This window comes from Mauremys mutica, chromosome 9, assembly GCF_020497125.1.
Source record: "Mauremys mutica isolate MM-2020 ecotype Southern chromosome 9, ASM2049712v1, whole genome shotgun sequence".
NCBI classification, from domain to species: Eukaryota; Metazoa; Chordata; order Testudines; family Geoemydidae; genus Mauremys; species Mauremys mutica.
In genome coordinates, this window is record NC_059080.1 from 100101355 (window position 1) to 100126278 (window position 24924).

The following is a 24924-nucleotide window of genomic DNA, read 5'->3' on the forward strand; positions in this document are numbered from 1 at the left end:
ACAGAGACACTAATTCTTACCCATTCAGGTTTGTAAAGCAATTTGAGATCCTCCAACGGAAGGGAAAAGTGTTGTCCGTAAATTTGGGAAGGTAAAAGGTGAAGCTGAAGTACACTGCAGGTATTTTTACGAGTGACTTTGACCCCACAGTGATGGGGGAATGGACGGCAGCCAGCTCTGACAGAAAGGTCAGGAAGGAACAACTCCAGAGTGTGCGATACACACGAGCCCCATGGAGGGGGAGGCAGAGAGCTGCCACATAAGGACAAATCTACAGTGTTACAGCAAGGGCAGTACGAAGTCAAGGCAAGCTCTGGAAACAGGCAGAGATTTTGACAATTGTGATCCCAATAAACGCACCCTTCAGGTCTACTTGGGAGGTGGCAGGAGAAAGCAGATCAGGGTCTGGCACTAGCAGTGAGTGAAAACAATGGGCTTTTGAGAGGGAGGGAAAGCAACCGAGTTATAGTTTTAGCAGTGTTAATGATTTAAAAATACAAGAAATCAGCCCGAGAGACTCTTCGAGAGACACCATCAGCTGAAGGGAGGCCCCAGCATTTTAGTTTTGTAAAACAAGGCTGCACTGAGCCCAGTACGGACAAGAAATGTTCACATGGATTGTTTGAAAACTCCCCTGCAGTGCTGGGAACACAAATACAGCTTCCTGCTAAATGCACCAGAACCAGAAAGTGAAACCCATTAAACACACAATGAGACTAACCAGTCTACCATCACCACAGAAGGCAAACCAGGGTGCATAAAAATAGATTTAAAAAAAAATAAAAAATCAGATTTTATTCAGCGTAATTTTTTTTTAAATAAACCTATTTAAAATTAAATTTGAAAAGATAACCTATATTAAAAGCCTAAACCTGCTATATTCTATTAACGTCATTTAATTTAAATAAAAATATAATCGTCAAGCAGTATGTATTTGCTGTGGAAGTTTTAAAGAAACTCAAACCAGTGAACTGGTGGCAGTCACTGGCTAAGCACCTGGAACCAGAGTTTGTTGAAGTGCTAAACAAGCTTTTGACTGCAGCAGCCTCTTTTGCAGGTTCAGAGAGAATATCTTCCTCATTTCAGTTTATTCAACTATTTTAGTTCAATGACTAGGTTCATGCAAAGTTGAGAAACCAATTGGGAGCTGAAAGAGCAGGAAAGCTCGTTTTCCTTTTCCAATCTGTGAATAAAAATGGAGGTTTGGGCAGATGAGAACTACTTGTTCTAAAATTCTGAAGGACATGGTGACCAGAAAAAAAAAAAAAAAAAAAAAAAAATCAGCTCAGCCAACGCTTCCCTGGTTTAATAAAACCAGTTTTAAATGTAAACCAGGTGTGGAACCAGCACATTTCATTTTATTTAACTAATTAAAAAATTGAAAATACTGGTTTTGTAAATACTGCATTTTTAACGCAATTCAAATCTCCATCCAAACGCAGCCTGACACAAATCACCACACACAAATCAACAACCTGGTAAACAACAATGCATCACTCACCATTTTCTAACATGATCAAAATGTAAAAATTCAGAAGCTAAATAAGCATGTTAAGCTATATAATTGCTTAAATAAATGTATATAGATATAGCGTATCCTCGGGTTAGCAAAAGATAGTACCAAGTTTAGCATAAAGGCTACATCTAGTTGCAAATCAACATGTCTTAACTATTACCAACCAATAAGGATCAACCTCACTTTAGGAAAATAACAAAGTTCAAATGCAAAACAAGATTCAAATCGATTATTTAAACCAAGGTTTCCTGCTTGCTCATTTAAATCAATCTGCCTCAAGGCAAGATGTTAATTAACATTATTTTGGTTTTAATAATTTAGCCCCCAAACACTCATGCATGCGACTTTAAACCCACACATAGTTCCATTGATTTCAGTGGCATTATTCAGGTGCTTAACCACATGAGTAGCTGTAGGAACATGGCCACAAGTGGGTCTAAGGAACTAGTATAAATGTTGTTTAAAATCTCACCCACGTCACTAAAGAAATTCGAATGTGAAAAGCTGATTTATTTCAAGTCTGTACACATCCACACCCAGAGTAAACCACCATAAATACCACAAAGCAGCTTACCTCAGCTGGCTTTGGACTCGGATTTTTTTTGTGCCTGAGTTGTAAGTATGTACATTAGCGTGAGCAAAGGAAGATTTCGAACCAGCTTTGCAAGAAGCAAACAGCACAAGCCGGGCTACACTACTCCACCTCTTTCCCAGGGCACAGAGGACATTTTACTTTGCCCTAATCAATGTTGCAACATCAGTATCATTCAGCTGCTTTCCAAAAGGGAAACGTTTCTGATCAAAAGCCCTGCTTACTTACAAACGAGTGACGGGACATTTTCGGAGGGATTCCATCCAGCTCGGTTGCCCCGTTGGGTCCTGACCCATCTTTTCTTCTCTTCCGGGAATTCAGCCTGGACGAGCTTGGTGGCTCCATCACAGGAGAGGTGCTTGGCAAGGGCTTTCCAGCAGACTAGAAGAATGAAATAAAGAACAAGAAATAAGAGGTATTTCACTCCAGAAGGCCTAAGAAACCGGCCAAGAGGCCCCGTGTATAAAAGATCTGCCCAAAAGCACCTGAACAGGAGGCCTAGCCAGTTGCACGTGGCATCAGGTGCCAAAACTTCTTGACAAACCGTGCTTGATGGGAACACTGAATAATTTCTCTCTGCAGAGCAGCTCCTAGTCACAGGAATGACGAGAGGGTAAAACTCAGCTGGCTGGAGAGAAACTCCCTCACGTAGGAGTTGCAATATGAGTGGTGATATCATTAGCATGAAGCTAGTTATGCTATTTTAGTATCTGAGTGGCAGGCCAAAGATTAAAATATGCCCAGTCCACATGTCTGAAGGGTAACTGTGTACAATTTCCCAGCACTCGTTTCAATGATAAACTGGATGCACAAAAAGAACCCCCACACAACAAGACAGCTGATGAGTAAAGCTGGATTTCCTTTGGGGGGGTGGGAGGGGGGAGAACCTTGCCCATGAACTAAATCATGACTGAGCTGTTTGCAGTGAGCTCTCAGCTGTTAACTTCCCATAAGCCAGGAATGCAAGGAAGCCCCACATTGCTTGCTGGTGAAGTGGAACTAGGCGTTTACATGAACGGGTAACACTGGAAAATCTCAGCTCCAACTGCCACAAGATTTAAAAGCAGATGCTGGATTTGCAAATTTGTGACTAAAGACTAAGTTGAAGCTTTTCCCTTTACTAAATCAGCTATATGCAGACCCCAACATGGTCATTTACATTTCTGTATCGCTTCTCGTCAGAGAAGACTGGCATGTCCAGGAAATATGGTTCACACCCAAGTCTAGAAACCCGAGTAATAAATGCTCTGTGGATTTAGGACTCTGCCCCCTCACATGCAGTGGGTGTCCTGAAACTCTTTGTAGGGAGTGTCTGGACTGATGGTGAACCTACTGCAGGAAGAGAGCGGGCTACACCATGTCTTGAACGCTACCCCGTCCCCCCGTGAAGCATGTGATTATATATTAGCTATCGCTGCAGAGTATCACTGCTCAATGACACCAAGCGGTGTTGGATGAAGTGCCATCAGCCAGATCCTACAAGAGCTTTTCGAAAGGCGGGCTTTGACAGGGACAACTATTGGTGGGCACTTCAGGAGCACAGATGACTCTGTTTGGGAAAGTTCCAGAGTAATGAATCAAGCAAAGATAAAAGACTACTTAGGACATGGAGACTGGAGCTGTACTTTATAACATTCCCAATTTAGATTCAACATGGCCTTACGCAATGCTATGTCAGCAAAAATGGCCTCTGTGGTTTTGGGTAGGGCTGATTGGAGGGTGACGATTCTGGTTTGTGGCAACGTAGAGATGTTTTTTCATTCCACGCTGGAACAAAACTATAAACTTTCTCACCGTTTCGGGGAAAGCGTGCGAGTGACAATGTGCCAGCCAGGCAGTCAGGCCACTGGTGTGGATGTGGGACACACAGGTTCATGTCCTGGGTCTGCCTGATTGCGAGTGCTCTGGGATGAAAAACTCTGCTCTGAATCAGGTTTCTCACATCCGGCATCAGTGCCCAAACCAACAGATTACAGCGTGACACAGTCTTAGTGTCAGTCTCCCTCCTTCCAGAACCAAAAATCTTTTAGACAAAGTCTGCGTCGGAAATGTTCTGACCAGCTCTAGTTTTGGGCTGAACGCGTAACAGCATGTAGCTCAACAGAGAGACTAAACTCTCCCTCAGGATTGCACCTGGACCACTATGTTCAGCTCTAGGCAGCTCGATATCAGAAAGGGAGTTCAGAGAAGAGAACCTGAGATCTCAGGAGACTGGAGGAATAAAAAAAAAAAAAAAAGATGGCTAACAGGGAACAAAGCTGTCTGCAAGTACAGGAGGGAGAGTAAATACCAAGCAGGGACAGAAATCATTTCGAGCGGTGCAAGGGGGCAAAGCAAGGAGCAATGGAATCAAATTGAGGGGAATCTAAGCAGAATGTCAGGGGTGAAATTCATAATGCTGAGATTATTAGATTGTGGGACAGTCTCTAGGAAGCGATGGAAGCCCTGGTACCTGGGACTGGATGAGGCACTTGGAAGCGTGCTGTAAGGATCAGTCCTGTGCCAAGAGGAAGATGGACCAGATCTGCTAATATCTCTACTCTAGCGTTCATTCCATTTTAACATTCATCTGACAATGCTTAGGAGTGATTTTTGGAGAGCATCCCATTACTGGAGTGGATATTATTTTATAGCACCCACAAGTGCAGTAGGGTGCTAGAGAAGATGTACCAAGACAGCCCCAGCCTCAAAGAGTTTACAGCCCAAGCCCTGATTCTGCATGCGCTTAACTTGAAGTGGCTAGGACACGTCAGGATGCTGTAAACACAATATTCCCCACCTACAGTCACTGTGAAACACAAGCACTGTGAAACACAGGCGGAGCACATTACCAGCTGCGTATGTCCTTCATACCAGCTACTCACTTCACTGGTCCACCAACCAGTGCCCAGTTCATGAAAAACAAAGCGACCTGGGTCAGTTTTTCAAATAACTTGAATATTCATTAACATGACTGGAGAACTGACGTCATACTTTCTTTTATGGCTTTGGGCAGAACGATCTGACACTGTGTTTAATCATCCCATTCTCTGGCCTGTCACTTTCTTCATCTCCATCAACCCCAGCAGCTGATACAATAGTCCCTACTGAGTACAACATTAAAAGTCCACTGAGTTGGCCTGTGCTGCTTTAAGCTCACAAACCTCAGGCTGTATCTAACCATAGGTATTATTAACCCCTCTCAGTTTCTGAACAGAATGTGCTCTGCTTAACACAGCAGCCTGCCTAGGAGTGATCTCAGAGTGACTCAGATTTCCACTCACTGTATTTAAACCAGTGCGCGTATGAGTGCACACGCGCTCCTTGCTGTGATACTGCCAGTGGGGTGCTGCCCGATGTAAAGGCTACCACAAGGCAAAGAACTGAGGTTCCTCCAATGGGCAATGCTGTTTGATTTATTTCTGCATGTGGAATGAGGGACTGCCTGCGTTCAGGGCTAAACCTGCCTAGCCCATCTCCCACGTCTGTCAGCGCCTCTTCACCACTCACTCTCCCTTTTGTGTTTCCTCCCCACTTACACTCATCCCGGTGCCCGCCTGACTCCTCTCTTTTGGTGCACATCCTTCTCCTCCCTCCCACTTTGGCTAAGGGAGCTCGGTGGGGAGCAGCACCCCTGGGTGATGGGGTGGGTCAGCAGGGGAAATGGCCACACATCCACACCGCTTAGGGAAAAACCTGCTTTAGGGTATGTCTACACTACAATTAAAAACCTGCGGCTGGCCTGTGCCAGCTGACTCAGGCTCGGGCTAAGGGCAGGATTAATTGTGGTGTAAATATTCTGGATTGGGCTGGAGCCTTGGCGCTAGGACCCTGCAAGCTGGAGGGTCCTAGAGATCAGGCTGCCTGAGCTCAAATGGCTACACTGTAATTAAACAGCTCCTCAGCCCGAGTCAGCTGGCATGGGACAGCTGCGGGTTTTTAACGGCAGTGTAGACGTAGCCTAAGGCCATGTCTACGTAAGTTTTGTCGACCTACATGGAAGTGTAGGTATGGCCTCAGACAACGATTCAAGTATGCACTAGCTGCACCAATGCCAAGCACCAGATCCAACTCTCACTGGAAATCAGAGGGAGCCTTTCCAGTCACTTTCAGAAGAACTGAACTGGACACTCAAAGAGCAAGCACAATTCCTGCAGACACAGACATGAATGCAGCTATCTGACAAAGCAAATTTTGCAATATTCCAGGCGTCAGAACTCGACTTGCCTGTGGTGGGTGAGAAGCTTCCCCAGTGAGTGAGACCTTTTAGCAACTAATTTTGGCAGAATTTAAGCTTCCCTTGAAAAAAAGGTTCTTGCTCTTCTGGCTGCAAAGAAAGCCATCCAAACGTGAACAAATTATTATTTATATCATCGCAGCGCATAGGAGCCCTTGTCATGGATCAGGACCAGTGGATGCTGTGTAATCTCTGACCCTAAAGACACACATCCGCAGGGTTGACAGCAGCATTTAGTTAACTTCACCTCACAGCTAGCCTTGGGCAGTGTTACAGCAGTTTAGTCTCCATAATGAAGATCTGCCCCCCGCTCAGCAGCCAGGGAAGAAACGCCTTTCATCCAGCAGCTAGAATGGGGTGGGAATGTCAGCTGGTGAGACACTGGCCAGAGGCTGATGATGTTTCCCCTACTGGGATTTAGAGACAGCAGCACCCACAGAAGTCCTGGCAGCCTCCCTCTCTCCAACAGCTATGTTTGCAGCAGTGTCCTGCTGGGTCTCTCCTCCCCAATCTTCATGGGTGCCTCTGGCTAGCAGGTTTATGGTGAATATTCAAGCTCTGTATTAGCGTTCTTAAGAACCGGGAAGATCTTGCACTAAAAGGAGTCACTGTGATGCAGTTACTAATCTTACAGCATTTATTTAGACACGAAGGACTAAAATAACACCATGATTCATCAGTTAACGCTGACTGGATCCAACATCTGTATCACAGCTTAGCCCATGCTCTCTCTCGTTATTCTTGGAATGCTTCAATGTTCTACAATTAATTATACTCATGGTGGATAGGGGCTTTCCTTTCAAAGCTTCATTTTAAATTCTTTTTGGATCAGATCAGGTATGATCAAAAGGAAAAGCCCTTTTGCAAAGTTTTAATACTGTTCTGTTTTATGAACAAATTTCTAGTTAAAAAAACCCCCACTGCATCATTTGCTCCATATTAGGCAAGAGAACCGGCTCATTAGGAGGGAGGTTAGAAACCACTCTAAGGCCTGGTCTACACTACGGGGTTAGGTCGAATTTAGCTGTGTTAGGTCGATTTAAAAAGGAATGCGTCCACACAACCAACCCTGTTCTGTCGACCTAAAGGGCTCTTAAAAACGACTTCTGTACTCCTCCCCTGCGAGGGGAGTAGCGCTAAAATCGACTTTGCCGGGTTGAATTTGGGGCAGTGAGGATGCAAATTGACAGTATTGGCCTCCAGGAGCTATCCCAGAGTGCTCCATTGTGACCGCTCTGGAGAGCACTTTGAATTCCAATGCACTAGCCAGGTACACAGGAAAAGCTCTGAGAACTTCTGAATTTCATTTCCTGTTTGGTCAGTGTGGCAAACTCAGCAGCACAGGTGACCGTGCAGTCCCCCCAGAATGGTAGAGTGTAGAATGTTGCTACACTCCCCCCCCCCATCATCTCTGTCCCTGAGGTTATCACAGATTAGAAGGTGAAAAAACCCCACACTCGCGATGACCTGTTTTCCGAGCTCATGCAGTCCTCCCGCATTGATGGGCGGGGGGTTCTGGGCACCCAGCCACTCCACTGCAGAGGATGGCCCAAGCAACAGCAGGCTGTCATTCAAACAATCTGATTTTTGGTGTGGCTACAATAAGCAGTGTGGCCTTGTCCTTCCCTCCTCCCCCACTCCAACTGGGCTACATTGTCTGTTATCTCATTTTTTTTAATTAATAAAGAAAGAATGCCTGGTTTCAAAATAATAGTTACTATATTTCGAAGAGGGGAGGGTGGGTGGCTTACAGGGAATTAAAATCAACAAAGTGGGTGGGTTTGCCTCAAGGAGAAACACACAGAATTGTCACACGGAAGCCTGGCCAGTCATGAAACTGGTTTTCAAAGCCTCTCTGATGCGCAGCGCGCCTGGCTGTGCTCTTCTAATCGCCCTGGTGTCTGGTGCAAAAACGATTGTCTGCCGTTGCTGTCACAGAGGGAGAGGCGACTGACAAAATGTACCCCAAACCACCCGCAACAATGTTTTTTGTCCTATTAGGCATTGGGAGCTTAACTCAGAATTCCAATGGGTGGCGGAGACTGCAGGAACTGTGGGATAGCTACCCACAGTGCACTGCTCCGTAAGTCGATGCTAGGCATGGTAGTGAGGCCGCACTCTGCCGACTTAATGCGCTTAGTATGGACATACGCAATCAACTGTATAAAATCAATTTCTAAAAAACAACTTCTATAAAATCAACCTAATTTCGTAGTGTAGGCATACCCTAATAACGCAAGCCCCGCAGGACAAGCAATCTCGTCTGCTGGGCTAGCAGCATGTTCAGCTTCAGGTTGAGGGCATGGGACAGTCTTGCATTGCTTTTCAACAAGGCTTCTCCTGGCAAAATAGTTTGATGGGATCTACAAGAAGTTGAATATCTGATGGCAGGACTATTCAGCCCCCACTGTACAACGAAAACACGGCATTCTGCGTCTTGAACGGTGCAAGACAAGGGGGGAAAAAAGGGAATCCTCTCTAAACTGTTGAAAACACCCTTAAAGGATGCCCAAGTCCATTACTGATACAAATGCTACAGAACTCAAGTCACCCACCACAGAAACACAGCCACCTCTGGGGTGGAAAGTGGTAGGCATTTCACAGTACACAGAAACACTACACAAACATTTGAGGATGGGAGTGAAGAATACGGTAGACAACTGAGATTATGGGACACAATTAGCTGAGTTGGAATTTGGCCAGGACATGAGGATTAACACCTCCACTTTAGTAACCACGAGGGGCAATTCTTGTTGCTAAATTGACGGCTGATCTCAAGGGAGAGATGTATATTTCTTGATGAGAGTTTCAATGTTTTGTTAGCCAGGTGTTGTAGTACTGCTGAGAAACAGACCCTATAATTTTGAATATATGCCATCGAAACACAGCAATGGAATGAGGAACTGGCCAAACTGCATTCCACCAGAAGAGTTTCATTAAGAGAAAAATTTTGTTTGCAGATGAACAGGGAGGGGAAGAGAATAAATTCCACTGCTTCATCATGAGGCCTGCACAAAGCAAGAGGCTCAAGTGAGAATACCTTCAGTCAATGCCGCTCTGGAACTGTCCTCCAGCCCTGGTCTGAAGTCACCATGATTTTACTGAGACAGGTACCAAAGGAATTGAATGCCAGAACCTCAAGGTTTCCCTGCATAACACAGTCGGCTTTCTTTCTTCTGTGCCATCTCTCTAAACCTTGGAGGCGTTAGCACAGTCAGATGCCTGCAGTCATGTGCTGCCCTGCCTACAAGATTATTCCAGTATACTGCAATGTCTCCTCCGCTGACTCATACGCAGACAACTACTACTAGGTTTGCACTCGACCAGCCACCCATTAGGGAGATTGACCCTGAGAGAGAACATGTAGTGAGAGCTACAGACAAGTCCTGTCACCAAAGACGTTAAAAGCTAGACTGGGCAAATTACTAGAAACACTGAGCACTGCTGGGGTAGGATGAGGTGGAACAGACATTCTAGAGTGAATGTTTCTTCTACCTTCATTATCTGTGATAGGATGTGTATACAGATTACATCAGCATATTAACTGATGTATTGGTTGTACAGCAGAAGCAACCAGAGGAGTTTGTGGGGACTCTCTCGACTCTCTTGGTTGGGAGCTTTGATGATTATTTAGATTCCCCACGACTTTTACATGACCAAACAGCAGCAGTGATCCAGACTGCTTTTTGTATCTGCAACCTCCTGACCCATCTTCTCTCTCAGATGTGGATCTTCAAACCATAATCAGGGCATTTGGCCTTGTCTTCACATAAAAGGTTTGCTGGTGTAGAAGCAAACCCACCTTAATTGAAACAGTTTATTCTAGAAAAAAAGGTCTTTTTGCTAGTATAACATATACAGTTTATTTCACTCAGGGAACTGATAACAGCAAAAGGACTTTTTTACATAAGAGCGACCATATTGGGTCAGACCAAAGGTCCATCTAGCCCAGTATCCTGTCTTCCAACGGTGACCAATGCCAGGTGCCCCAGAGGGAATGAACAGAACAGGTAATGATCAAGTGATCCATCCCCTGTCGCCCATTCCCAGCTTCTGGCAAACAGAGGCTAGGGACACCATCCCTGCCCATCCTGGCTAATAGCCATTGATGGACTTATGTTCTATGAATTTATCTAGTTCTTTTTTGAACCCTGTTATAGTCTGGGCCTTCACAACATCCTCTGACAAGAAGTTCCACAGGTTGACTGTGCGTTGTGTGAAAAAAATACTTCCTTTTGTTTGTTTTAAACCTGCTGTCTATTCATTTCATTTGGTGAACCCTAGTTCTTGTGTTATGAGTAAACAACACTTCCTTATTTACTCTCTCCATACCAGTCATGATTTTATAGACCTTTATCATATCCCCCCCCTTAGTCATCTCTTTTCCAAGCTAAAAAGCTGCAGTCTTATTAATCTCTCCTCGTATGGCAGCCGTTACCATGTGGTCCAGCTATATTCACCTCTTGGACCTGATCCTGTGCTCCACTTAGTACTAAATCAAGAATTGCCTCTCCTCTGGTGGGTTCCAGGACTAGCTGCTCCAAGAAGCAGTCATTTAAGGTGTCAAGAAACTTTATTTCTGCATCCCTTCTTGAGGTGACATGTACTCAGGCAATATGGGGATAGTTGAAATCCCCCATTATTATTGAGTTTTTTATTTTAATAGCCTCTCTAATCTCCCTGAGCATTTCACAGTCACTATCATCATCCTGGTCAGGTGGTCTGTAATATATCCCTATGGCTATATTCTTCTTATTCAAGCATGAAATCACTATCTATGAGATTCTATAGTACAGTCTGGTCCCATTCCACCAAGTTTCTGTGATGCCTATTATATCAATATCCTCATTTAATACAAGGCATTAGTTCGTCCATTTTATTATTTAGACTTCTAGCATTGGTATAAAAACTCTTTCAAAACTTTTCACTTTTTAGCTGTCTGCCATTACATGATGTAATTGAATGGGACTTTTTTTCTTTTGACTGTTTCTCGAAGTATTCTTACCGGAATACTTTTTGCTTCTCCATTAGGGCTTTGGTCAGCACAGCTACACTGGCATAAAGTCAGACCCTTGTCTGACAGCCATGCTGGCAAAAATTAAGCATAGATCAGGCCTATGTGATGTCTAGATTGGACGGCAATGTGCTCTAGCTGGGGCTACACCTTCACTCCATTTGGAAGACAAAAGCTAGTGCAGGACATGATGATTTTGGCCTTGTCCATCTTAAAAAGTTTTGCTGCTTTAGCTATTCTGGTGTAGTTAAAGCAGTAAGCTACAATACTGCAAATTCAGTTATGCTGGGATGAAAGAGCTTCTACCAGTTCCAGGTTGGCAGAGCAAAACAAGCTATACCAGCCGTATACTAGTGTCTTATACCAGTGTAACAGCTTCTACACTGAGGCTTTTACCTGCATAACAATGTTAGTTTAAAAAAAAAAATTCACATCCCTTAACTACCATAGTTAGCTGGTTAAACTTTTTAAGGCTAAAGCAGGCCTTGTTTGTTAAAATTACACCAGCACTCTGAGATCTGTGGAGTTCAGTGTGTTGGTTTTCACCTGTAAAGCCCTAAATGGTCTGAGACTGTCCTATCAGAGTCTCCCCCTTACCCCCCAAAAGAGCACCACATCTGAAATCAGCAAAGGCACCTCAGTGGGAGCTTTTTTGGTATTTAAGAGAGCTGTGGGTAGGGCATTCTCCATAAAGGCCTTTTATCTTTGAAATTCACACCCCTCCTTGGTCCAAAATAACCCCAATGTGGTGTTGATGGGCCATACATGCCACACAGCCGATCTGCTGAAGCAGGAAAAAGGAAAGGAGAGAGGTGATAGGGGTAGGTTGTATAGGGCAGCGGTTCTCAAACTGCGAGTTGGGACCCCAAAGTGGGCCGTGACCTCATTTTAATGGGGTTGCCAGGGCCAGCATTAGACTTGCTGGGACCACTGAAGCCCAAGCTCCACCCGCACCTGGGGCAGTGGGGCTTGGGCTGCGGCCCTCTTTCCCCCCAACCCTGAGGAGCAGGGCTCTGACTGACACCCCTGGAGTCATGTAGTAACTTCATTGTCAGAAGGGGGGGGGTCGAGGTGCAGTGAAGCTTGGGGACCCCTGGTATAGGGAGTAGGAGGGGAGATTTTTATTTCTTACCTCTGTTTGCTGACTGGCACTTCATATGAGGGATAGGGAGGTGTGCTGTGGTTTTGGTTTGGTAATGGATTTTGGATTTGTTTTTCTAAATTGATAACAGAGCCCCGAGAGGCCAGGGGTTTTTTATTACTCTTATTTTCGTACATTTAAATCTAAACAAGTAGGTGGTTAGCTCTAGTGGTTTGCAAAATTACACCTTCAAACTGTCACTGATTCGTCATGCTATAACAATTTCTTGGCCACAGTCCAGCACTGAGAATAATAAATTCCAGACACCAGATCAATGTAGTTTTAAATCCACACATTCAACAACTCCGTGACATACCGCACACATCTGCAGGTGTATAGGGCAGACTTTTTTGGTCTGGATTTGAGACATAAACATGGTGCCCACATTAGCACAGAAATCAAAAAAATAATCCTCCCTATCACACAACTAGATAAAATAACTCATCTGCATACTCTGCTTCAATTCACTCAACCCTAATCTCTGTCACAAGCCACAGGGAAGTGGAGCACATATGGGTGGGAGGTATGGGGGAGGGTGTGGACTCTGCTTCTGTCATTACTATCAGAGATAAGGAGACTGAACAAAAGGAAGGACATGCAAAAGCAAATACTGTCATGGGGCACCCTTAGCAGACCTGTCTGGACACAAGAATGGGCACTGAGATGAGCAAGCTGAGGAGGAAGCCATGTTAGATTATCCAGGAGAGGAGCATGAACTAAGGCAGGGGTTCTCAAACTGGGGGCCATGAGGTTATTACATGGGGGGGGGTCACGAGCTGCCATCCTCCACCCCAAACCCTGCTTTGCCTCCAGCATTTATAATGGTGTTAAATATATAAAAAAAATGTTCTTAATTTATAAGGGGGGGGTCGCACTCAGAGGCTTGCTATGTGAAAAGGGTCACCAGTACAAAAGTTTGAGAGCCACTGACCTAAGGGAGGAAGCCAAATCTCATTATATCACCCATTACACCCCACACATTCCCAACCAGTGCCCCCCGCAAGCCAAGTATCCCCCGCCAGTGCCCCCCCCAGCCATCCAAGCCAGGGTCCCACAATGCCTCCAGAGCAAAGTACCCCCATGGTCCCCATCCAATAGCCCCCTCCCCCCAAACTAAATGCCTCCTGTACTTACCCAAGACAGTGTCCCCTCAACATCCTCAAGCCTGGTACCCCCAGGTCCCCAGAACTGATTGCCCCCTGTACCCCATAGCCAGTGCCCCCATGCTCCCCAGGCAATAGCCCCCCCAGAACTACATGCCTCCTTTGCTTACCCAAACCAGTGTCCCCTTAACCCCCCCACCATGCCCCCATAACTAAGTGCCCCCGTACCTACCCATCCCTCCCCAGAGTGCCCCCAGCCACAGCCCTTCCAGAGCCTAGTACTCACCCACCCACCCAAGGCAGTGTCTCCTTAACCCCCAGAGCCGAGTACCCCCCAGCCAGTGCCCCCCATGGTCCCCAGCCAATAGGCCCCCAGAGCCAAGTGCCCCCCACACCCACTCAAACCAGTGTCCCTTTAACCCCCCCAGCCAAGTGCCTCCCAGCCAATGCCCCCCTGAACAGGGTACCCCCAGCCAGTGCCCCCTCCCAACCGAGCACCCCCCAAATCAATCCCGTGAGCCAGCGACCCCCCAAACAGGGCACCCCTCCTAGCCCGTGTGCCCCCCGAAACCGGGTACCCCCAGCCAGTGTCCCCCCCAAACAGGGCACCCCTCCTAGCCCGTGTGCCCCCCGAAACCGGACACCCCCCAGCCAGTGCCCCCTCCCAACCGAGCACCCCCCCAAGTCAATCCCGTGAGCCAGCGACCCCCCCAAGTAGGGCACCCCTCCTAGTCCGTGTGCCCCCCGAAACCGGTTACCCCCTTCCATGGTCTCCCCCAAACAGGGCACCCCTCCTAGCCCGTGTCCCCCCCAAAACCGGACACCCCCCAGCCCAGTGTCGCCCCCCCCGAACCCCTCCCAGCCGAATGTCCCCCCCGCCCGGGCCCCCCGCTCTGACCTGCCGGGCCGCTCCGCGCTCACTCGCCGGCCGAGGCGGGGCTGGGCGCGGCCGCTCCCGGCTCCCTCGCACGCCAGCGGGGCGGCAGCCCAGGACGCTGCGTGTCGGGCCGGACCGCACGGGAAGGGACCAGCCGCGCGCAGCGGCTCCAGCGGGGCCCCGGGAAACCGCAGCCGGCACCAGCGTTCCGGCCCCTGCGGCCTGGGCTTGTTATTGTAGGGTCGCCGGGCGGGTTGTCGTAGGGCTTTCTTGGTTTTGTAGGGTCACTGGCTGCCCGGGGTTAGTGCACCGCGCTTGTTATTGTAGGGTCGCCAGCGGACCCCGGCCCTGACCTGCCAAGTTGTTGTGGTAGCGTTAGCAGTGGGCCCCGCATTTGGTGGTGTTGGGGTCACTGCACACCCAGGTAGGGTGACCAGACAGCAAGTATTAAAAAATCAGGACAGGGGGTGGGGGGCAATAGATGCCTATGTAAGAAAAAGCCCCCAAAATCAGGACTGTCCCTATAAAATGGGGACATCTGGTCACCCTCAACCCAGAGCCACGTGAGCTGGGTTTGCTATAGGAGGATCACTTATGGGTCGCAGGCCCTGTGCACTAGGTTTGTTATTGTAGGGTTGCTGATGGGTTCCATGTTTATTATTGCTGGGATTCTGAGGGGCCCAGTTTTATGAAAGGGTTGCTGGTGGGCTCTGGGTTCTGCAGACTAGATTGGTTATCCTAGGGTTGCTAGTAGTCCAGGGACCCCCCCCCACATTTTAGGGTCACTCTAATTCTCAGGCTGTGCAGGCACAGATTAGAGTGGAGGGTCACACTCATGATCGCAAGATGCCCAGGCTGAGTCTGTTATGTCTGAGTTATTCCTAAGCACTGGATCATGTGCATCATAAGAACGGCCATACTGGCTCAGATCAGTGGTGTCCTGTCTCTGACAGTGCCTGGGGCCAGATGCTTCAGAGAAAATGGACAGAAAAGGGCAATTATCTAGTGATCCATCCCCCATCATCCAGTCCCAAATTCTGGCAGTCAGGGGTTTAGGAACCTCTAAGGGCTTAGGGGTGCATTCCTGACCATTTTGGCTAATAGCCAGGTGCAGACCTATCCCCCATGAACTGATCTAATTAGTTTTTGAACCCAGTTATACTTTTGGCCTTCACAACATCCCTTGGCAATGAGTTCCACAGGTTGACCATGTTTGACCTGTGAGCGCTGAGCCACCTACTAGGTTTGTTTGCCAACCTGGGTTCCTCGTGAGGTGCGTTATTTGCATACTTAATATCAGCTCAGGGCTGCATGTTTCAAGCTCTGCACCCACTGCAACATAAACACAGCTCCAGCATTTTAATCAGTGTCCGATTCTTAGCAGTTGTGGCATATCACACATAGAAAAGGTGTGGCACGTATCAGTTACTCACAACAAACTGCATAGCGTCTGTCGAGGCCCTGATGTAGGCAGTTGACAGGGGCATCATCTTTGAAGTGGATGGAAAATCTCGATTAACTGACTTTGAGATCAGGGAGGAAAGCACCTGCCTGAGGAGCTGGAGTAGGAGCCTATGAAACTCCTTCCCTTCATAAGCGGGGCTTTGCTTAACTTACCCAGCGTGGCAATGGTGGAGGAGTTTCCTCCTGTGAGTCCCACGGCTCCCTGGTGGAGTCCTGGCTACGTGCAGGAGATACGGTCCGATCACGCCATTTTGACTCAAAGTCCAACCCTGTGACAGAGAAGGGGGAGGCAGGCTGGCAGCACATAGGACACAGTTCTCCCTCCGATGTTCCTGGAAAGGGAGCCTCACACACTGAGCACCTTTTGGATTTGCTGTGGTGCTTTCGCGGGTGATCTGCCATTCTGAGGGTGCAGGAGCCTGACAAGGTGGGTGCCAGAAGGGTGAGAGGGATGAAAACCTCAGCGATCCACCAGAAGGGAGGAAGAGAGACAAGATTTAAAACAAAGGCAGCTGCAGTAGTCCCATTGCTGGAAGAAGGGTTGGAAGTGAGGGGCGGGGCTTGGTGTGGGGCAGGATTCCCAGGCAATAGTGCTGTGGGGCCTCTGAGATCCACAAGGGGGAGACATAGCCCATTTGTGGAGGACTGCGTGTGTCAGGAAGTGACAGGTTCTTACCATTGCTGGGGCCAGCCACTAGAGGGAGACAACCACATGCACTAGGCCTCATATTACACCCAAATGTCTGCCTTGGGGCTAGAAGCCCATTGCTTTGCCTTGAGGCCTGGGAGACCCTTTGTGTGTTAATGGATTCTCTTAGCAAACAAAACAAAACCTAGAAATGTGAGGATGCTTCATCACAACTTGTACATGAACTTATCCGAGCAACTAGCATAGTTGGGGCAAAGTACTGTGCTGCAGTATGTTTTCTGCTAATACAAGTTTTCTCTTGAGCATGAGCTGTTACATTTTTCTTGAAAAAGGGGGAAGATACCGTCAGTTAGCTTGGGTAGGTTATAGTAGGGTTGTGTTACGGAGTTCAGTTTAACAGGAGCTTTAAACCTTTCTTTTGTAAAAATCTCATTTTCATGAGAAATCAAATTTTTCCACAGTGGTTTGGTAAAAACTGAATTGGTATAGAAAGAATAAGAGTTTAAAAATCACCTCTTCTGGTGCCTTTTCACTGGATTGTCTCACTTTTCTTTGTACCTCAACTTCAGCCAGCTTGCAGCATTAAACAAAATAAATTCCCAAATGCATGAATGGGTGACAGTCAGATGTGCTGATTGGTCACTGCCAAGGTTCTGTAGCAGAGTTCAAGCTGGATGAAGCCAGGGAACATCTGGCTTTTGGGTAGCTGTTGGAGATGGGAGTGAAGCGGTATGGCACGCTGGAGCATGTTCGCTCCACTGTTGCAGGCGATATGAAGTTGGAAAGGAATGCACACGTCTTTCCCCTTAATTTCCCTGTTTTTAAGGGTTTGGATGGAGGAACATGCCCTGCTGCAACCTTAATTGTCACTAAACGTAGGTTTTGTTTGCTAACTTATACTGTGGTAGCATCCAGCGATCCCACTCAGCATTGGAGTCCTACTGTGATGGGCTCTGCATGGACAAATAAGTAGACTGTGTCCCTGCCCCATAGTGCTTAGAAACTGAGGCCACAATCCTGCAGCCACTTAAGCACATGCTTAACTTGGCAATGAGATAACTCACATGCTAAAGTTAAGCATATGAGTTGTCAGTGCTTGCAGGATCTGGGCCTAATGTGAAACAAGACACAACCAGTGAGTTTAGCAAATGACAGGAAGGAAGGATGAGGGTAACAGTAATAGAATCATTAGTCACACAGGCTAATAATGAGTCCGCCTTAATGGCTCTGAATCATTTTAATTGTTTTTCTTCCTAAATATCAGCTCTCCCAGATTGGCCAATTAACATTAGCTAGATTGAACCGTGGTTTCGTATAGGCATCACAGCCATAGGTGGTCTTGAGGAGGGATTTACAAGAGGACAGAATAGTGGCTTTCTGGCCTAGCTGAAAGAGGGCATTCTAGCCGTAGCAGGAAACATGGAGACATTTGTGGGAGAAGCAGCTATATGAACATTCAAGGCTGGCGTATTTGGTGGAGTGGAGGGAGCAGATGCTAGCACTAGAAGAGACAAGATCAGATACATAGGGATGGACAAAGCTGGGAAAAGCTATAATATACATTTGTATTTATTATATTACATTGCGCATAAATATTTATTACATTATGGAAACAAGTCACTACTAATAAAAGCAATCTAGTCCTTTTCAGGCACTATATCTGGCTCCTAGGAGTTAATTAATCCATTTTGCACAAAGCAGGAAGGATGATTAAAAGGACAAAAGAAAAACAATATGCTATAAAGCTATATTTATACAAGCAGGGAAGAAGAGGAAGTTGTGGACACATCAGTGTATTATACAGATACAGTGAGCATGCTTTGTACAATTGTAAGTCTGCTACTTTGAGAAAACATGAGTACAAATTATTGAAGAAAACCAACCAAACTAAAAATCCTCTCTAAATTACTGTAGTTCCTTTCTACGGTCTTCACTGGCATCAGTAGTAGAAACAGCCAAATGCAGCTACCACGCAGAACAGACTGTCCTGAGAAAACAATAGAGAAGCATATTAGTTTTAACAAAAGTGCACTCCTCTCACTGAAACAAGTGGTCATATTGAAGCCCAACTAAAAGTTCAAAGTGAAAGGAACGTTTTGCTGTTCAGTACAGCCTGTTCTTGGCAGAGGAACGGGTTTGCTGAAAGATTAAATTTTTGTTATGTCCTTAATTTGGTGTAAAGAAAATCTAGAAGAGAACTTAGTGTTTTTTTAAAACAGACTAAAACAACTTTCACACCAAGTTTTTGTCTTTTATTTTAAAGTAATTTTATTATTCACTAAAAACTCAGAAATCCTGATGCTGCAGCTATCCTGTGTTACAAACCGACTTCATATGAAGGGCCAAATTCTGCCTTTGGATGCTTGCGTGTTGCTAATGAGAGCGGGGTGCATACACCCAAAGTCTCACTAACTGGTTAAAGATGATAAACAACACAGGTTCAAGTTTTGCAGGAGACATCCTTCTAGTACCTGATTCACTTTTAACTGCTTAAATACTTAGAATGTAAGCAGGGCTTTTCTTCTTCTTCTCAGCACCCCAATATTATCTTCATTTTGCAGAGAGGTTCAGTGACTAGTTCAAGGTCAGAGGATGGTCAGTGGCAAAGCTCAGGATATCCTGGTTTCCAGTCCTGTACTCCGACTAGCAAAGCATTAAACATGGCCGTAGGTAACTTTACCTCCCTGAGCTGCAGTTTCCCGAGCTGTAAAATGGAGCTAAGGCTACCAACCTCTTTTATAGAAATCATAGAATATCAGGGTTGGAAGGGACCTCAGGAGGTCATCTAGTCCAACCCCCTTCTCAAAGCAGGACCAATCCCCAGACAGATTTTTACCCCAGATCCCTAAATGGCCCCCTCAAGGACTGAACTCCCAATGCTGGGTTTAGCAGGCTACTGCTCAAACCACTGAGCTATAAGTGCTTTGAGATCTTGGATGCAAAGCACAACGTAAGATCTAAGTATTACAGTATCATCATCAAGTGCTTTGCTGAACAGGGACAGACTGCTGAATCGGGGCCTATACAAATTCCACTTCTGACTATTGGAATTTGTTTTCAATATTGTCTTGGTACTTAGTACTAACAAATTGCCTCAAGGTGAATGTATCAAGTCCACATTCTGTGATCAAAATCTCTCTCTATATAAACACACACAATAGATTCACTCAATTTTCCCCTGCAAAAATTGCAAATACTCACATTCATAAAAACATCCTGTGCATAGTTGTCAGTGTCAGCATCCCAGAAACATCGTGCAGCCATGCTAAACGAATGAATTGGGACAAAGCCATTAACACGCTACACCTGGGGCGTAAACTGAGGTATTCATATCTGCTCACTACTAACTTTCCCTGAAAACCAAGAGTTGTTTTTCTTTAAAGAACATAACCAGCTCTTTTGGACTTGGGGATGTGTCTTTGTGCTGGGTGAAGTTAGGGAGAGCATTATTTGCAATTTCCCCACCTCAAACACTATCTGAGTCAATAAGAACACAGGGTGAGCCAACTTGATATCCCAGAGCAAAGAACTTAAGGTCACAGGTTGTAAGACCAGAGGGGACCATTATAATAAATCTAGTCCATCCTCCCGCATAACAGGCCAGAGGATTTCCTTCAATGGTTTATACACCAACTCAAGGGCGCCAGAACATTTGTAGAAGTGAAAGGGCCACCGGTGCTGGAACCACTTTTTAACATGGCTGTAGTTTGGGGAGTAGGGGGTTGCATTGCCGCCCCCCCCCCAAGTGGAAGCCTTGGGCAGCCGTGGAGCAGCACCAGCAGGGGATGTGCTTGGCAGTGGCGCTGCTCCCCCAAACTGCAAGTCTTCATCCAGCACTGCCCCACTGCCCTCCAAACTATTCCCGTATTAAGAAGTTGGGGGGCCATGGCCTCCTGGTCCCCCAGTTCTGGTGATGTTGCATCAAGCTCAACAACACAGGATTCATCAGACTGGATTACATCACTGGTCCATCGAGTTTGGTATCCTGCCTCAGACAGTGGCCAGCATGGAGATGGTTCAGCGGAAGGGGACCACCACACACACATTATATCTCGCCAAACGTACAATGCTGTAAAGTGCAGGGATGAGATATTCTTTCCTGACCTCTAATCAGCTTACACAAAGGGTATGAGATCTGATTACCCTTATCTGTTGCATTGATCTCATTGAGGAGCACACAGATACTGGAGATAGACGCAGCAGATACAGATTGCCTACTTCCTGGGTTGTTCAACACCAGCTCTTTTCTTAGCTCAGCACTACTGGAAGCCACAATCTTTCTGTGTCAACATGTAAGAATTCTTCTCTAATCACCAGCATCTGGGGCCATATTTTCAAGTGCTCAGCACCCACAATTGAGGTCAGATTTTTAAGAGAATTCCACGTGTTGGGTGCAGAGCTCTTTTGAAAGTCTAGACACCTATTTGGGGGCCTAAATGGGAACTGGGCACTTTTGAAAATCTGGCCCTTAGTAAATTGCTGCCTAACAAGAGGACATGACCAGCCTTGCTTTGCTAACTACCGCAGAGAGAACCCTCTCACATGAGCTATGTTCTATAGATTTTAAGTCCAGAAGGGACGATAGTGATTATCTAGTCTGACCTCCTGCATAACACTTGCCTGTCTCTGATAATTAGAAGCAAGGGGGTTGCTGTAGTAATTCTTGATGAGGATGACAAAAGCAAGACACCTGAAATGCACAGAACTTACTTCACTCCTTCACCTCTCTGTTCTCCAATCACAACCTGCACCACCATTTTATATCGGTGAAATCCCTCTGCTGCAGAGTAAAAGGGAGAAAAATGAACAGTTTCAAAATGGAAGAGTACAGAATTTTATTATCGTCAGACAAGACACAGGGAGAGAGCTATTATTTTGTAACTAGAAACCCTTAGTTTCCAATGAGCAGTGAAATGAATGCTGCGTACACTGGATAAGCTGCCTAATGGCCTCACTTTCATAAGTGTTAAGCACCAGAATCCTATTCAAATAAATGGGAGTTGCAGGTGCTCAGCACCTTTGAAACACAGGCTAGGGAGAGGAAAGACTCTCAGACAGATACGTTCAACACCAACCATGCCAATTAGACAACTTTCCAGGGTTAAAAAAAAACCAAAGGGTCAGAGTAGAAGTGAGGCTGTTACATGAAACCCAGAAGTTTCAGGTAATCTGAATTATTTTAAATTGTTCTAATCTTGAGGAAATTTATTGCTGTTTCTGCCATGTATTACTAGTATCTTTAAGGTTCCTGTTTTAGTAGTAGAAGCCTCTCAGGAGCATGCATAGATCTGAGCTACATGACTACAAACTGTCTGGCTCTATTCCAAAAGAACAGCAAAGAGATACCGTCAGGGTATGGGTGATACCCAATTTGGTAGAGGGGGTGAAACTGGCAACTCGCCAGAAATGCAAGAGCTAAAACAAATTTTCTTAAAATAGAACAAAAATGCCAGTGCCTCTATCTTCAATAAGGCAAGACTCCAGCATGCTACACTCCATTTGTATCTCAGCTGCAAGATGCAGCGTGACATGCTAGATTTGGTAGTGCTCACAGTGTCATTCCTTATTCAAGATGACAGCAGACACAGAAGTCAGGCAAAATCCTGTGGGCTGTATTGGGCCTCTCCTGCCTCAGGGCATCATGTATATATTTATAAAGCACTGAAATCAGGTCCTGGGTATATTAGCTCAGACTACATCGGGGCGGCTCCAGGCCCCAGCACACTAAGCGCGTGCTCGGGGCGGCAAGCCGCGGGGGGCACTCTGCTGGCGCCGCGGGGGCGGCAGGCAGGGTGCCTTCGGCGGCTTGCCTGTGGGAGGTCCGCTGGTCCCGTGGCTTCAGCGGTCCTCCCGCAGGCAGCCTGCGGAGGGTCCGCTGGTCCCGCGGCTTCTGGACCTCCCGCAGGCACGGCTGCGGGAGGTCTGCCGAAGCTGTGGGACCAGCGGACCTCCCGCAGGCAAGCCGCCGAACGCAGCCTGCCTGCCGTGCTTGGGGCGGCGAAATGCCTAGAGCCGCCCCTGGACTACATATGCTACATAATCTATTTTAAAATTAGCATATATGTAAAGGAGATCTAAAACACTGTTAATGCAGGAACTCATGATATTTTGGTTCTCTTGCTGCAAAGGCAGGCGGCCGAGGGAGTACAACCCTATTCCCAAAATGATGATGCTGACTCTCATCTGGGTTGTTATTCCAGAATTGGACATGGGGAACATTTAATGGGTCCTGAAATAACTTCTGGAAACCAAAACATGCAAAGCAGTGTTCTGAAACAACACTGCCATGATGCAACATGCCATCAGTACATGACCATGTCATGACTCACAGCCTCTTGCTCCCTAGTCTCTTACCTCTCGCTCAGCTGCTCCCAATGAGTCTGATTCCCAGTGTGGTGGTGCCTTTGGACCTGATTCTGATCTCATTTACATCAGGCTAAACCAGGAGTGATTCCATTTATGGAAATGAGGTCAGAATCAGGTCCTGATCTCTCTCACCAACTCTCAGTTATGCTCCTTCTTCCATGCTACCCATGCTCCATGCATTCTATTTCTTCCATGATACTTCCTAAGCTGATCTCTCTCACCAGTGAGTCTATATGTAATCAGATTGATCTGAATTAAATGTTAAGATCCTGAGGGCTGAGACCAAGTCGTGAAACACCATGTACATATATACTAGTTTATTAAATAATATTGGGTTGTGGTCAGTCATCTGTGAATGAGGAGTTTTAAAGAATAGAGGAGAGAATCAATATTTGCAAAATGAAAAGAACAAATTCAGTAAGGAAAGAGGCAGTTTCCCCACCAATCCTCATTACCTTTCAGTCTATCTTTAATTGTCTCTGATAAGGACCGTGTGAGCTCTGGTGTTTCCTCTGGGTTGTATTGCACATTGGCTAGATTCTCTTTCAGTATCGCATGGATGCACTCTTTTACTGCAGAAGATCGGAATCTAACAGGGGAAAAAAATACTAAATCTCAGAAAGTTCACAGTACAGGATGAAATGTAGCTATGTTGGAAAATTTCACCTTTCATTCTTGGCAAGTAGAAATGCATGAAAAGAGCAGCAAAAGTGGAAGCTAGTTAACCAATCTCACAAAACTGTACACACCCACCAACTGTACATTCTAGTCAGGTAGATGGGCAAATAAAATCTAATATTAGATCATAGTCATATTGTGACAGGGTAGACTAGGCCCAAAGGCCCCCGGCAGGAGACCTCAGGGTTCTGCCACAGCCATCCCAGGAAAGGAGCAGTAGAGAGGTTCTCCTAGCAGCCTAGAGTGGCCGCAGGGGGAAGCAGCCAATCTGGGCCCAGGACGGCCATATAAAAGGAGCTGCAAACCAGCACAGCAGTTAGCTGCTGCATAGAGCAGGAGAAGAGCAGATTGCAGGTTTGGCCAAGCAGCAGGACCATGGACAGCCAAGTCTGCTGGCAGGGACTGGGCCTGAGGAAGGCTACAGAAAGATAGTGTCTCCAGGGAGGAAGTCTTGGGGATATGGCCCCATACCAGGGCTGGCCTATTTAAAGACTAAAGCCCAAGGGGGGCTAGAGAGAGACACCACCAGAGCAGTACTGAGAGAGGCCCCCATGGAGTGTATACCCCAGAAAGGGTTTAGGCTGGCTAACATGCAGTGTCCCTTGGCTGGAGGGCTGAGTCACCCAAACTGCACCTGAGAGCCACCAAAAGGGGTCTCTGGACCTAAAGAACGCAGACACAGCCAACCAGAAGGGGGCACTTCCGAGAGGGGGGTGCCAACCCTGTTACACATACCTCCAAGCATAGAGGAGAAGGGTCACGGTCCACACCCACCTTCCCTTCCCCACACAGTGCTGAGGGGACAGGCACTGGGGGGCAATGTCCGCCTCCCACCTTTCCTCTGGACCTACAAAAAGGGTGTTCAGGGAGGTGTGTGGGGGGGAAGGGACAGGACTGAAGATCTGAGAGCCAGAACCTTGATTCCCCCCCTGCCGGGGCCCTCACTGCTCCCCATTCTCCCCACTCCATCCCCCAACACCTCCCTCCCAGGGCCCGCCAGCCACCCCACTCCATCCCCCAACATGTCCCCACCCCCCAGGGCCCTCACTGCTTCCCACCCTCCCCCAGCCACCCCACTCCATCCCCCAACACCTCCCCATCCCCCCAGGGCCTCCCAGCTCGCCCCCGCCCCTCGCAGCCGGCCGGGCCGCTCACTTGTGCTGGAAGGCCGGCCGCAGGCTGTACGTGTTCTCGGGGCCTCGCCGGTCCAGCGGCTCCCCCATGGCCCCGGCCTCGCCGCGTTACCATAGCAACCGGCCCTACCCCCCCCCCATCCCCGCCGACGCTATTCGCTTCCGGCCTCTGGCC

At 47.0% G+C, this 24924-nt stretch overlaps 2 protein-coding genes across 5 annotated transcripts in view; both read right to left on the reverse strand.

Moving 5' to 3' along the window:
• PCYT1A (phosphate cytidylyltransferase 1A, choline) overlaps nt 1-14692 on the reverse strand; it is a 35331-nt gene extending 20639 nt beyond the window's left edge. For 2 of the 4 annotated variants that reach the window (XM_045030112.1, XM_045030111.1), the window contains exon 1: nt 2337-2489. In XM_045030112.1, coding sequence (XP_044886047.1) covers nt 2337-2453 — 117 coding nt within the window. In that variant the 5' untranslated portion in view covers nt 2454-2489. Of the gene's footprint in view, nt 1-2336; nt 2490-2593; nt 2616-14480 lie in introns of those variants that run through there. The other 2 variants (XM_045030113.1, XM_045030114.1) reach the window with 2 other exon arrangements.
• Nucleotides 14693-18123: 3431 nt separating this feature from the next.
• On the reverse strand, nt 18124-24888 carry DYNLT2B (dynein light chain Tctex-type 2B). The gene is made up of 5 exons (XM_045029155.1): nt 24772-24888; nt 23394-23527; nt 21283-21352; nt 19774-19837; nt 18124-18559 (listed from the first exon to the last, which is right to left on the reverse strand). Exons 1-5 carry the CDS (start codon nt 24837-24839, stop codon nt 18512-18514), a joined length of 384 nt encoding a protein of 127 aa, XP_044885090.1. The 5' UTR covers nt 24840-24888; the 3' UTR covers nt 18124-18511.
• Between the last annotated feature and the right edge of the window lie 36 nt (nt 24889-24924).

Bases quoted from the DNA above. Each gene is read 5' to 3' on its own strand.
- DYNLT2B (XM_045029155.1), bottom strand. From the start codon at position 24,839: ATGGGGGAGCCGCTGGACCGGCGAGGCCCCGAGAACACGTACAGCCTG. The intron at 21,353-23,393 runs GTAATGAGGATT...TTTACTCTGCAG, and splicing joins AATTAAAGATAGACTGAAAG to CAGAGGGATTTCACCGATAT. The intron at 19,838-21,282 runs GTAAGTTCTGTG...TCATTCGTTTAG, and splicing joins CAGAGAGGTGAAGGAGTGAA to CATGGCTGCACGATGTTTCT.